The 14,667-nt window shown below is 37.7% G+C and overlaps 1 protein-coding gene across 1 annotated transcript in view; it reads right to left on the minus strand.

Moving 5' to 3' along the window:
- The window catches only part of EXOC4 (exocyst complex component 4), an 824,798-nt gene that overhangs the window by 164,645 nt on the left and 645,486 nt on the right, over positions 1 to 14,667 (minus strand). Inside the window, exon 12 of the mRNA XM_007177140.2 lies at positions 13,560 to 13,696. Coding sequence (XP_007177202.2) covers positions 13,560 to 13,696 — 137 coding nt within the window. The remainder of the gene's footprint in view (positions 1 to 13,559; positions 13,697 to 14,667) is intronic.

The raw sequence follows: 14,667 nt of genomic DNA on the forward strand, positions 1-14,667 counted from the left end.
GTGCTATAGAGCTGGTTCCCACTAGCTATCTGTTTTACACATGGTAGTGTATTTATGTCAAACTTAATCTCCCAATTCGTCCCACCCTCCCCTTCCCCCTGTGTCCACATGTCCGTTCTCTATGTCTGCATCTCTATTCCTGCCCTACAAATAGGTTCATCTGTACCATTTTTCTAGATTCCACATATATGCGTTAATATACGATATTTGTCTTTTTCTTTCTGGATTCCACATGTTCTGATCTCTAATCAAACACAAACTTTTCCCCACACTTAGTTAATTTAAAGATGTGCAAAATGAAAATACAGAGCTTCCCTGGTGGCGCAGCGGTTAGGAATCCGTCTGCCAATGCAGGGGACATGGTTCGAGCCCTGGTCTGGGAAGATCCCACATGTCACAGAGCAACTAAGCCCATGTGCCACAACTACTGAGCCTGCGCTCTAGAGCTCATGAGCCTCAACTACTGAAGCCCGCAAGCCTCGAGCCCATCCTCTGCAACAAGAGAAGCCACCGTGATCAGTGAACCGTGCGCTGCAACGAAGAGTAGCCTCTGCTCGCCGCAACTAGAGAAAGCCTGCGCGCAGCAACAAAGACCCAACTCAGCCAAAAATAAATAAATAAATAAATAAATTTAAAAAAAAAAGAAAATACAGGTACTATATTTATTGAAAAAATCTGGGTATTAGTGGACCCATGAAGTTCAAAGCTGGGTTGTTCAAGGGTCAACCATATATTCAGAATTCAATCAGTTCTCACCACCTGTGCTGCTACCAACCAGTATGAGCTGTCTTCATTTCTCACCTGGATCACTACAACAGGCCTTCATCAGTCTCCCTGCTTCCATCCTTGTCCTCCCACAGCCTAGTCTCAATACTTATATTTTAAAATAAAAGTTAGATCATACTGCTCGTAAGCATAATTTCTGCAATGGCTCCTATTTCAGTGAGAGTAGAACTCAATATCCCTACAGTGGCCTACAAGGCCCTACATGGTCTGGCCTTCTGTTCCCTTTCAGACATCCTTCTAGTACCCTTCTTGCTCACTTTACCCCAAACACACTGGCTGCCCTGCTGGTCCTGAAAAGTGTCATGCAGTCTTGCCTTAGGGCCTTTGCCCTCTGCCAGGGCACTCTTTTCAGGTATCTTCTCTAACTCCCAAAACTCCTTGCAGTCTTTTCTCAAACCTCAACGTGACAGGGCTTCCTGGGGCACCCTATTGAAAATTGCAACCTCCTTCTCCTACACTCCGGAGTCTATTCACCCTACTCCAATTTTCCCTATAGTACTTAGTACCTTCTAAAATTCTTTGTTCTTTGTAGGTTTGTGTATTATATTTATTGTCTATCTCCTCTCTCCCATCTCCAACAGAGTGTAAACCCCATGAAAGCAGTATTCTGTTTGGTTCATTGCTATATCTACAACCTCTGGTTTAAGCACTCAATAAACATTTGTTAAATGAATGAAATTCTAGAAGCCAAGTAAATGAATGTTTACTTGTTTTAGGATGGAGTAATTAACTGTGTCAAAAGTAACTGAGATGATATAATATTCTGACAGGTTTAATAAATTTAGGCAAGAACTCTGGGGCACAGAAATAATTCAAAGCATACAATCACCGAACCACTGCTGATAACCTTAGAGGTAACCTGGCAGATGGAAAAAAATGCCTGAGAGCAAATGCCCTGATGTTCATAAAAGAAAAGAAGGTAAATTACAGAAATTGGGTGAGTTTAGAACTATAGGCAAAATTCTAGAAAAGACTATTAATGATGGTTTTTGAACAATTAGGAAGTGGTACTCACTAGGAGCCAGGAAGACCTCACAATGAACAAGTCATATGACTTTGTTTCTTTCCTAACTGGGTAACTCACTGACTTGAAAGAAGAAATCGTAGATTTGGCTCAAGGTCAAGAGACCCTGTTTCCAAGCGTAATTTGTAAGCTGTCTAAGATAAGAGTTCTTAACAAAGAGTTTGGCAGAGCAGGGAGCAGTGGGTCCTAAAAGTGAAGGGATGAGAGGATTCCAGAACAAATAACTACGTATTGTCCACTGCTGGCTTGTACATGGCCAATTTGGGGAGACATAAGAAAGGGTTAGCAGCATTAAAATGATCAGAACTGGGAGAACACCAGTAAGAAATCTAAGTCTCTTATAGAGTGGATGATGAAATATAGGGTGTGGTCATAGATGGTAGTAAAGGTAATCTCTGTCATCATTGTCATTATCAAAATAGCAGCTAATCATTTGGGAGGTGGGGCTTAATATTTTGTTAAAACAGTTCTAAAAGGTTAACATTTTCAAAACAATCCTATGAGGGAAAAACTATTATTATCTTTTTTCACAGATGAGAAAACTAAGGCACAGAGAGGCTGAGTGACTGTTCAAGGTCATATAACTAATAGGTGAAAAAGCTGGTATTCAAATTAAGGCCCCAGAGACTGCTCTTGGACTAGAGTCTGGATTTATTGTTAGAAAAACACATGAGATCTTGAGTTGAGTGTCCCGTGAGGAGCAGCTTCAGTGCACATCCGAAGCTGAGGTGTCGGCTGAGCCATTTCATGAGGAACTCTGGTCTGAAGGGCCAGGACAAGGCCTCTGCACGGGGCCTGCTATGAGCAAGTGGAACAGACTAAGCACAAAGGGAAAAAAGGTGGATGGGCTAGGCCTGAAGTGAGATTGCCAGATTTATGTCCTTTCCAGATGAAATGTGGATCCTCTAGCAACAGGAGTAATGGAAGATTTCCCTAAATCTGCCTTCAAGCTTTTCCTTGATTGATCTGTGTGAAGAGACAGGATCTTCAAGATGGTGGAGGAATAAGACGAGGAGATCACCTTCTTCCCCACAAATACATCAAAAATACAGCTACATGTGGAACAACTCCTACAGAACACCTACTGAATGCTGGCAGAAGACCTCAGACTTCCCAAAAGCCGTGTGGCTGACAGGGTCTTGGTGTTCCAGCCGGCTGTCAGGCCTGAGCCTCTGAGGTGGGAGAGCTGAGTTCAGGACACTGGACCACCAGAGACTTCCCGGGCCCCACGTAATATCAATCGGCGAGAGCTCTCCCAGAGAACTCCGCCTGAACGCTAAGACCCAGCTCCACTCAATGACCGGCAAGCTCCAGTGCTGGACACCCCATGCCAAACAACTAGCAAGACAGGAACACAACCCAACACATTAGCAGAGAGGCTGCCTAAAATCATAGTAAGTACACAGACACTCCAAAACACACCAACGGACGTGGTCCTGCCCACCAGAAAGACAAGATCCAGCCTCATCCATCAGAACACAGGCATCAGTCCCTTCCACCAGGAAGCCTACATAACCCACTGAACGAACCATAGCCACTGGGGGCAGACGCCAAAAACAACGGGAACTACGAACCTGCAGCCTGTGAAAAGGAGACCCAAAACACAGTAAGTTAAGCAGAATGAGAAGACAGAGAAATACGCAGCAGATGAAGGAGCAAGGTAAAAACCCACCAGACCAAAAAATGAAGAGGAAATAGGCAGTCTACCTGAAAAAGAATTCAGAGTAATGACAGTAAAGATGATCCAAAATCTTGGAAATAGAATGGAGAAAATACAAGAAACGTTTCAGAAGGACATAGAAGAACTAAAGAGCAAACAATGATGAACAACCCAATAAATGAAATGAAAAATTCTCTAGAAGGAATCAATAGCAGAATAACTGAGGCAGAAGAATGGATAAGTGACCTGGAAGATAAAATAGTGGAAATAACTACCGCAAAGCAGAATAAAGAAAAAAGAATGAAAAGAATTGAGGACAGTCTCAGACCTCTGGGACAACATTAAATGCACCAATATTTGAATTATGGGGTCCCAGAAGAAGAAGAGAAAAAGAAAGGGACTGAGAAAATATTTGAAGAGATTATAGTTGAAAACTTCCCTAATATGGGAAACGAAATAGGCAATCAAGTCCAGGAAGCGCAGAGAGTCCCACACAGGATAAATCCAAAGAGTAACACACCAAGACACATACTAATCAAACTATCAAAAATTAAGTACAAAGAAAAAATATTAAAAGCAGCAAGGGAAAAGCAACAAACAACATACAAGGGAATCCCCATAAGGTTAACAGCTGATCTTTCAGCAGAAACTCTGCAAGCCAGAAGGGAGTGGCAGGACATATTTAAAGTGATGAAAGGGAAAAACCTACAACCAAGATCTCTACCCAGCAAGGATCTCATTCAGATTTGACAGAGAAATTAAAACCTTTATAAACAAACAAAAGCTAAGAGAATTCAGCACCACCAAACTTCTCTAGGCAGGAAACACAAGAGAAGGAAAAGACCTACAATAACAAACCCAAAATGATTAAGAAAATGGTAACAGGAATACACATATCGATAATTACCTTAAATGTAAATGGATTAAATGCTCCCACCAAAAGACACAGGCTGGCTGAATGGATACAAAAATAAGACCCGTATATATGCGGTCTACAAGAGACCCACTTCAGACCTAGGGACACATACAGAATGAAAGTGAAGGGATAGAAAAAGATATTCCATGCCAATGGAAATCAAAAGAAAGCTGGAGTAGCGATTCTCATATCAGACAAAATGGACTTTAAAATAAAGACTATTACAAGAGACCAAGAAGGACACTACATAATGATCAAGGGATCAATCCAAGAAAATATAACAATTGTAAATATTTATGCACTCAACATAGGAGCACCTCAATACATAAGGCAAATGCTAACAGCCATAAAGGGGGAAATCAACAGTAACACAATCATAGTAGAGGACTTTAACACCCCACTTTCACCAATGCACAGATCATCCAAAATGAAAATAAATAAGGAAACACAAGCTTTAAATGACACATTAAACAAGGTGGATTTAATTGATATTTATAGGACATTCCATCCAAAAACAACAGAATACACTTTCTTCTCAAGTGCTCATGGAACATTTTCCAGGATAGATCATATCTTGGGTCACAAATCAAGCCTTGGTAAATTTAAGAAAATTGATATCATATCAAGTATCTTTTCCGACCACAACGCTATGAGAGTAGGTATCAATTACAGGAAAAAACTGTAAAAAATACAAACACATGGAGGCTAAACAATACACTACTAAATAACCAAGTTACCACTGAAGAAATCAAAGTGGATATCAAAAAATTGCCTAGAAACAAATGACAATGAAAACACGACAACCCAAAACCTATGGGATGCAGCAAAAGCAGGTCTAAGAGGGAAGTTTATAGCAATACAATCCTACCTCAAGAAACAAGTAAAATCTAAAATAAACAACCTAACGTTACATCTAAAGCAATTAGAGAAAGAAGAACAAAAACCCCCCAAAGTTAGCAGAAGGAAAGAAATCATAAAGATCAGATCAGAAATAAATGAAAAACAAATGAAGGAAACAATAGCAAAGATCAATTAAACTAAAAACTGGTTCATTGAGAAGATAAACAAAATTGATAAACTATTAGCCAGACTCATCAGAAAAAAAGGGAGAAGACTCAAATCAATAGAATTAGAAATGAAAAAGGAGAAGTAACAACTGACACTGCAGAAATACAAAGGATCATTAGAGATTACTACAAGCAACTCTATGTCAATAAAATGGACAACCTGGAAGAAATGGACAAATTCTTAGAAAAGCACAAACTTCTGAGACTGAACCAGGAAGAAATAGAAAATATAAAGAGACCAATCACAAGCACTGAAATTGAGACTGTGATTAAAAATCTTCCAACAAACAAAAGCTGAGGACCAGATGGCTTCATAGGAGAATTCTATCAAACATTTAGAGACGAGCTAACACCTATCCTTCTCAAACTCTTCCAAAACATAGCAGAGGGGGGAACACTCCGAAACTCAATCTACAAGGCCACCATCACCCTGATACCAAAACCAGACAAAGATGTCACAAAAAAAAAAACTACAGGCCAATATCACTGAGGAACACAGATGCAAAAATCCTCAACAAAATACTAGCAAACAGAATCCAAAGCACATTAAAAGCATCATACACCATGATCACATGGAGTTTATCCAAGGAAAGCAAGGATTCTTCAGTATACGCAAATCAATCAATGTGATACACCGTATTAACAAACTGAAGCATAAAAAACATATGATCATCTCAATAGATGCAGAAAAAGATTTGACAAAATTCAATACCCATTTATGATAAAAACCCTCCAGAAAGCAGGCATAGAGGGAAGTTACCTCAACATAATAAAGGCCATATATTACAAACCCATAGCCAACATCATTCTCAATGGTGAAAAACTGAAACCATTTCCACTATGATGAAGAATAAGACAAGGTTGTCCACTCTCACCACATATTATTCAACACAATTTTGGAAGTTTTAGCCACAGCAATCAGAGAAGAAAAAGAAATAAAAGGAATGTAAATCAGAAAAGAAGTAAAACTGTCACTGTTTGCAGATGACATGACACTATACATAGAGAATCCTAAAGATGCTACCAGAAAACTACTAAAGCTAATCAATGAATTTGGTAAAGTAGCAGGATACAAAATTAATGCACAGAAAACTCTTGCATTCCTATACACTAATGATGAAAAATATGAAAGAGAAATTAAAGAAACACTCCCATTTACCACTGCAATAAAAAGAATAAAATACCTAGGAATAAACCTACCTAAGGAGACAAAAAGACCTGTATGCAGAAAACTATAAGACACTGATGAGAGAAATTAAAGATGATACAAACAGATGGAGAGATATACCATGTTCTTGGATTGGAAGAATCAACCTTGTGGAAATGACTATACTACCCAAAGCAATCTACAGATTCAATGCAATCCCTATCAAACTACCAATGGCATTTTTCACAGAAGTAGAACAAACAATTTCACTATTTGTATGGAAACACAAAAGACCCTGAATAGCTAAAGCAATCTGGAGAAAGAAAAATGGAGCTGGAGGAATCAGGCTCCCGGACTTCAGACTATACTACAAAGCTACAGTAATCAAGACAGTATGGTACTGGCACAAAAACAGAAATATAGATCAATGCAACAGGAGACACAGCCCGGCCAGAGATAAACCCACACATGTATGGTTACTTTATCTTTGATAAAGGAGGCAAGAATATACAATGGAGAAAAGACAGCCTCTTCAATAAGTGGTGCTGGGGAAACTGGACATCTACATGTAAAAGAATGAATTTAGAACCCTCCCTAACAGCTTACAAAAATAAACTCAAAATGGATTAAAGACCTAAGTGTAAGGCCAGACCCTATAAAACTCTTAGAGGAAAACATAGCAGAACACTCTATGATATAAATCACAGTAAGATCCTTTTTGACCCACCTCCCAGAGAAATGGAAATAAAAACAAAAATAAACAAATGGGACCTAATGAAACTTAAAAGCTTTTGCACAGCAAAGGAAACCATAAACAAGATGAAAAGACAACCCTCAGAATGGGAGAAAATATTTGCAAATGAAGCAACTGACAAAGGACTAATCTCCAAAATTTACAAGCAGCTCATGCAGCTCAATATCAAAAAAACAAACAACCCAATCCAAAAATGGGCAGAAGACCTAAGTAGACATTTGTCCAAAGAAGATATACAGATTGCCAACAAACACATGAAAGGATGCTCAACATCACTAATCATTTGAGAAATACAAATCAAAACCACAATGAGGTATCACCTCACACCAGTCTGAATGGCCATCATCAAAAAATCTACAAACAGTAAACACTAGAGAGGGTGTGGAGAAAAGGGAACTCTCCTACACTGTTGGTGGGAATGTAAATCGACATGGCCACTATGGAGAACATTATGGAGGTTCCTTAAAAAACTAAAAATAGAACAACCATATAACCCACCAATCCCACTACTGGGCATATACCCTGAGAACACCATAACTCAAAAAGAGACATGTATCACAATGTTCATTGCAGTACTATTTACAATAGCCAGGACATGGAAGCAACCTAAGTGTCCATCGACAGATGAATGGATAAAGAAAATGTGGCACATATATACAATGGAATATTACTTAGCCATTAAAAGGAATGAAATTGAATCATTTGTTGAGACGTGGATGGACCTAGAGACCGTCATACAGAGTGAAGTAAGTCAGAAAGAGAAAAACAAATATCATATATTAATGCATGTATGTGGAACCTAGAAAAATGGTACAGGTGAACTGGTTTGCAGGGCAGAAGTTGAGACACAGATGTAGAGAACAAATGTATGGACACCAAGGGGGGAAAACCACGGTGGGGTGGGGATGGTGGTGTGCTGTACTGGGTGATTGGGATTGACATGTATACACTGATGTGTATAAAATTGATGACTAATAAGAACCTGCTGTATAAAAAAATAAACAAACAAGCAAACAAACAAAAAACTAATACTAAACTTTCTTTGGGGTATTTGTATGGAAATATGTTAATATAAATGTTTCAGACATTACATGAAGTTTCTAAAAATCTTATATGTTCTGGTATAATGTTATAAGTCATAATTCTAGTTATTACTTTAAAATGTATATCTCAGAAATAACTAAATTTCCTTGTCAATTGCATTATTATGAACTTTCATCAAATCTTTAACCGTGGTCATTTTTAAGTCTTTTGTCATTTACAGACAGTTCTGGGTGTACTCTGATGCTTTTGCAAAAATGTTCCTATAAAAGCGTTTCATCTTCAAGGAATTCATGGAAAAGACTGACAAGTACAGGTTTCTGGTAACTGACTATACTGCTGAACTGAATGAATAAGCATTTTCAGAACTCTAATGGAAAACTGATGAATTCATAAAAGTGCTAACAAAAGATCAAGATGAAAAAAAATTAATTACATGTGACTGAGTGAACTGATGAGGATGATTATAATTTTTGTGACTTTCTGTTTGAATAAAAAAAAATCCCACAAGGACTCAGAGGCAAAAAATATACAAATCAATTTTCACTGCAAAGTAAAGGACATGTTACAGTGGGGGATTTCTGGACTTAATGTCAATATTATGACATAGTATCAGTGTGTTTCGTGTTTGGTAATTGCAATCGTTGCTTTTGTTATGGTCATCCATTTACAATGCTTGGTGTCAGTTTATTTATCTCTTGTAAAAATAAAATACAGTGTGTGTGTGTGGAAAAAAAAAAAAGAGACATGTATCACAATGTTCATTGCAGTACTATTTACAATAGCCAGGATATGGAAGCAACCTAAGTGTCCATCGACAGATGAATGGATAAAGAAGATGTGGCACATATACACAATGGAACATTACTCAGCCATAGAAAGAAACGAAATTGAGTTATTTGTAGTGAGGTGGATGGACCTAGAGTCTGTCATACAGAATGAAGTCAGAAAGAGAAAAACAAATACCATATGGTACCATATATATATGGAATCTTAAAAAAAAATGTTTCTGAAGAACCTAGGGGCAGGACAGGAATAAAGATGCAGACGTAGAGAGTGGACTTGAGGACACGGGGAGGGGGAAGGGTAAGCTGGGATGAAGTGAGAGAGCGGCATTGATATATATACACTACCAAATGTAAAACAGATAGTGGGAAGCAGCCGCATAGCACAGGGAGATCAGCTCAGTGATTTGTGACCACCTAGAGGGGTGGGATAGGGAGGGTGGTAGGGAGACGTGAGAGGGAGGAGATATGGTAATATATGTACACGTATAGCTGATTCACTTTGTTATAAGGCAGCAACTAACACAACAATGTAAAGCGAGTATACTCCAATAAAGATGTTAAAAAATATACTAAAAGTTATGGAGTGGAAAAAAAAAAAAGAAAAACATATGAACCCCTGAAGTACTGAGTAATATATGGTCATCAATCTCAAAGGAAGTCTCAAGAGGTATGCCCCCCAAAACTCTCAACTTAGCCCTGTCCTGTTGAACATTTTTAAAAATGACATATACAAAGAAACTAACAGATTGCTAATAAAATCAAGAATGACATGGAATTTGGAGGAATAGCTATGATTTTTTGATGACAGAATGAGGATTCAAAAATATCTCAATAAACTGAAATGATGAGCTAAAAATAACATTAACTTTAATGGCTACATGTGAGATCTTGAATTTAAGTTAAAAAAAAATCCCTACAAATATAGCTTAGAAAAGATAAGGTTAATTTCACCTACTATTTCTTCTTATATTTCCTTATTCCCTACAGCCAACCAGTGGCCATGTCCTACAAATTTACCCCCTTAATTTAAGTTTCTTGGTCTGCCCCTTCCCCTCCGTTTCCCCCACCTCTCCTCTAATTCAGGCACTCTCTGCCTCTCTCCCCTCCACCTCCACACTCTTGCCTTTCCAATCCATCTTACATAGAGCTCAGAAAAATCTCCCTAAAGCACAGGTCTTCCCTGGCATTCCCTGTTTACTGACCTTCAGTGGTTCCCACTACCGAACTTTAAAAGGTCACGTTCCTTGAGCCTGGCATTCAAGAGCCTCCATTTTGGCTTAGCCATCTTTTCCAAAACCCAAACATTCATCACTTGCTCATCCTTTTCCTGCTCTTCCCCACCTCCTTGACATTGTTCTGGTTCCTTCACTCCTTTAGCTCCTTCAGTTTAAATCCTGCCTAAATCCTCCTCATTCTTCACAAACTCTAGGTTTGTAACCTTCACCAAACCTCTCTTGTCCTCTTTATTTCTTCCTCCTAGAGCATGTCATCATTACCTATCTTACCATATTTTCTGTCATAAATTGATGCTGTGGATACACGTCTGATTTCTTTGTCCCCTATTTTCCTTTCTATCCTCAACCAAGAACATAAGCTCATTAAAGGTATAATCTGTAACTGATGGACTTCTTTATTCCTACACACTCACATGCAATGATGTGTGTCTGGCATTGGGTCCTGCACAAAGGAGGCAGTGGTTTTGCTGAAGAACAAGAGCACACTTGGAACACTGGGCTCAGAGTGGAGTACTCCTTTTTTAAGATAGATACTACCAGACTGATGGCAACAGAGAAAGAAGAGTGGGATGGTTTGCAGACCCAGGACGTATCAGAAACCAAGGATGTTCTGTCTAGGGGAAAAGAAAAACAAAACAAAACTACTAAATGGACCATGATAGCCATCTTCACATATTTGAAGGGTTTTCATGTGTAAGGATGAAACTGATTTGGAATCACTACAGAAATAAGAACTATGTCCAATCTGAATATAGTTTCAAAACAAGAAATTGTTCAACGGTGACCACTCTGCTTTGTGGATTTAGTAAGCTTCCTATCACTTGACTTGTTGTGAGGCAGGATCATAAATGAGGAAAAGGTCACCTACAATAAATAAGGTGCCAAGCTATAAAAACTTTTAAAAAGATTTCTTTCAAAATAACAAGAACAACAATAATATATAAATGACCATCAGTGGGACTTAGAGTCTATTGCCTATTTTGCCATATCTTGGGCAGGTTAGGTAACATCTCCATTATAATTAATACTCACTGGCATTATTATTTGTTAGAAATTATGGGTTGCCCTTAATGAAATATAAGAAAAAGAAGACATGCCTTGCTTTAAAAAAAAAAAAAAAAAAAGCTTAAAATTCAATGCAGCTTAAAGTAAAAGTAAATTTTTAAAGTATGTTATTTGACTGTCATTTGGTAGATGTGACATTGGTACAATCATTTTGGAGTTAACTCTGTGGCCCAGAAATTCCACTCTTAGACAACTAACACAAGGGCAATGGCTTTTAAAATGTTCACTTGTGTATCTCTTAAAGGAATTTTGAAAAACTATATTCTCTTCCCCACATTTTAAAATTGAAATTTAGTTTTCTTTTTTTTTTTAGCATGAGTTTAATGGTTACAAAATACTGACTCTTTAAATCACTATTTTAAGTGTAACCAATAGAATCTCAATACTGTAGGGATTTGAAATCTACCATAATACATTTGAAATATACAAAAATAAGCTCTTTTTTAGTGGTTAGATAGTTTTCATTTTTCTCTTTGAGTTATTATTTCTACTTCATTTCCTCACCAAGTTTTATCCTAATGGAATATATCTTTATGCTTGAAAGTACTTTACCATTACTCTATTTGTAGTTTTCTGCAAAAAAAAAATTATTTGTACAAATTAAAATCTAAAAAATTTAAACTAAAATTTTCTTTACCAAAAGACTAAATGTTAACATATTTTTTGTTTGCAGTGCCATTAGAATTATCATTTGGTACACAACTGAGTATAGCATACTTGTTGATTATATGTATGATTTTAACCTAAAAGTATTATCATTCTTGATGAATAATTATTGAACAAAAAAAGTAAAATATTATTGGGAGTGCATCTCTCTGGGTTTCTTTTCTTTATTTGGTTCTTGTAACTGTAGATAAATATTACTTATTGCAGGAGTGAAGGAGGTTAAGCATTAATCTACGTTATATTCCTTGGCCAGATTAATCTTCCCTAAACACTGCTCCCTGGTTTACTTATAATGGCTCCTTATCATCTACTAGTCAACATCTAAATTTCCAAGTCTTATTTTCTAAGATCCTTTGTTATATGGTCTTACTTTTCCTATTCAACATTACTTCCTACTACCTTCTCGTAGGAACTCTGTTCCATTCAAACCTCCTCCTCCTTAACCCTCCCTCTGAATATCAGGCAACTACGTTTGTGCTTCCTCTTCATCCCTGCAATGCCCCTGTTTATTCTTTCCACCTCCCTAAATCTCACCCATCTTTCTAAGGTCCAGAACCTAACTCACGTTCTGTGAGATCTTTCCTGACTCCAATCAGCCTGTCACTCTTTTTCGTGTTTCATTCATTCTGCTCTTATAGTCTGTATTGTACAAGTAGTATCTGATGATATACTATACTGTACCCATCTATCCTTAATTATACATCACATAAAATTTAGTATTTTATTATACATTCTTTTCTTCTCTAATTGTTTCATGTCTTGTCAACCAGACCATAATTTGTTCCTATTATTACCTTTTTACAAGAAGTGCTATGATCTTTTCCACAAGCTCAAAGAAATTTGTGAACTCAGAGAAAAGAAATCAGAGGGAAAACTAAAGGTGTTCAAGTTCATAACTATGATTTTTCATTTCCACTGATGCTAAACAGGGTAACCATCCATTTATGACAGAAGGCTATAGGTCAAACATCAGGAGGAATATGTTTGGACAGACTAAAAAGAAATCATATTATAGATTATTAAGGGTTACTAAGAGTTCAAAATTGCTTTACTTTAAAGATCTTTTAGACTCACAAGAGGGGCTAATCAAGATCCAGAATTTCCTGGAGGAAGACATATCTTATGATTCTAGACTTTCATAAAAATCAAGGCTGACACTTCATCTAAGCCACCCAAAGGCAGTCCTAAGTGGCTTTGTCCCTTTGTACCTTCCATTCCCTCTGCTGGTATGACTATACATGTGTCTAGGAGACTATTTCTTTGGTACTTGTTCTCATCAGGCCTCTTGACAAACTCAAGCATGGTCCTTTTCTATAATGATGGAACGTTAGGCTACGAAGGCAGTATCAGCCACCACCCCAAAGGTCAAGTTCTAAACTGACGTTGCTTAGCTTCCAACAGAAGCTCTACCTGTAGGCTGCAGTGCAGGTGTCCTTGTACTCCTGTAGCTTCACGCACACCATGTTGAGGAACTGATCCGAATAGGCACTCAAGTCGTGCATCAGGTTCATGAGGTCTTGCACTGTCTTCTCCACAATGATTGTGCTCTGGAAACGAACACAGAGAGGACACAGAAACTCATGAGTGTTTTGTCTCAAGTGATGTTTATGACAAGGAAGGACTACTAAAAGGATGTGATCACTTAAGACACTTGAGCTTTCCTAGAAGGATGTGACATTTAAAAATACTCCTGAAAAACAACAACAAAATAAGTATCTTACATAGTGCTGATCTTCCAAAGACCTGAGAAAGTGTTTTTTATGGAAGGACACAGGACAGGGAATTTCATATTGATTTCATGGAATTCTTGGCATCTACAAGATATCTCTGCGGCTTTTAAGAAAGAAAATTCATATTCAGTTGGAGCCTGATTTATCACCCCCAGGGTTCTACTTTGAGATTAGGGACTCACGACAGGCAGCATAAAAGAAAAAGCCTTCTAGGATTTGTTTTTTAAAGTTTCAAAACCATCAATCTATTAAGAATAACAACTAACATTTGTATTGTGCCTTACAGCTTGTAGAATGTTTTCACATATACAGCATATGTTACCTCACTTGAAACTCACAAAATAATCATGATAATCATGAACACTTATTAGATTCTTACAAGTGCGAAGCTGAGCTAGGCACTCTACATGCTTTATGTCATTTAATCCTCTCAACGCACCTACCTATCGGCTGAATCCCTTAATCATCCCCAGTGTAAAGAGGAGGAAACAGGCTTAGAAAAAGAAAGAAACAAAGCAAGGGCTCCAGACTTTGCTCTTTTAACTATACCCTTCTGCCTCAAACTTCTTCTCATGAGATCACAGTATCTCCTGTTGTTTTTGTCACTGTAGAAGCAGTGTCCAAAGAGACTCAGACACGTTTTTAAACTGAATTAAAGGAATATCCAAGGGAAAAAATAAGCCCATCTTAGACACTGATAGTACTGTGCAGCAAATCGGTGTTATATCTGAAAAGAGGCACATTCAATAAATTCTAAATCTTTGGTTAAGAAAAGACAGAGTTGTTTA

This window comes from Balaenoptera acutorostrata, chromosome 7, assembly GCF_949987535.1.
Source record: "Balaenoptera acutorostrata chromosome 7, mBalAcu1.1, whole genome shotgun sequence".
Taxonomy (NCBI): domain Eukaryota; kingdom Metazoa; phylum Chordata; class Mammalia; order Artiodactyla; family Balaenopteridae; genus Balaenoptera; species Balaenoptera acutorostrata.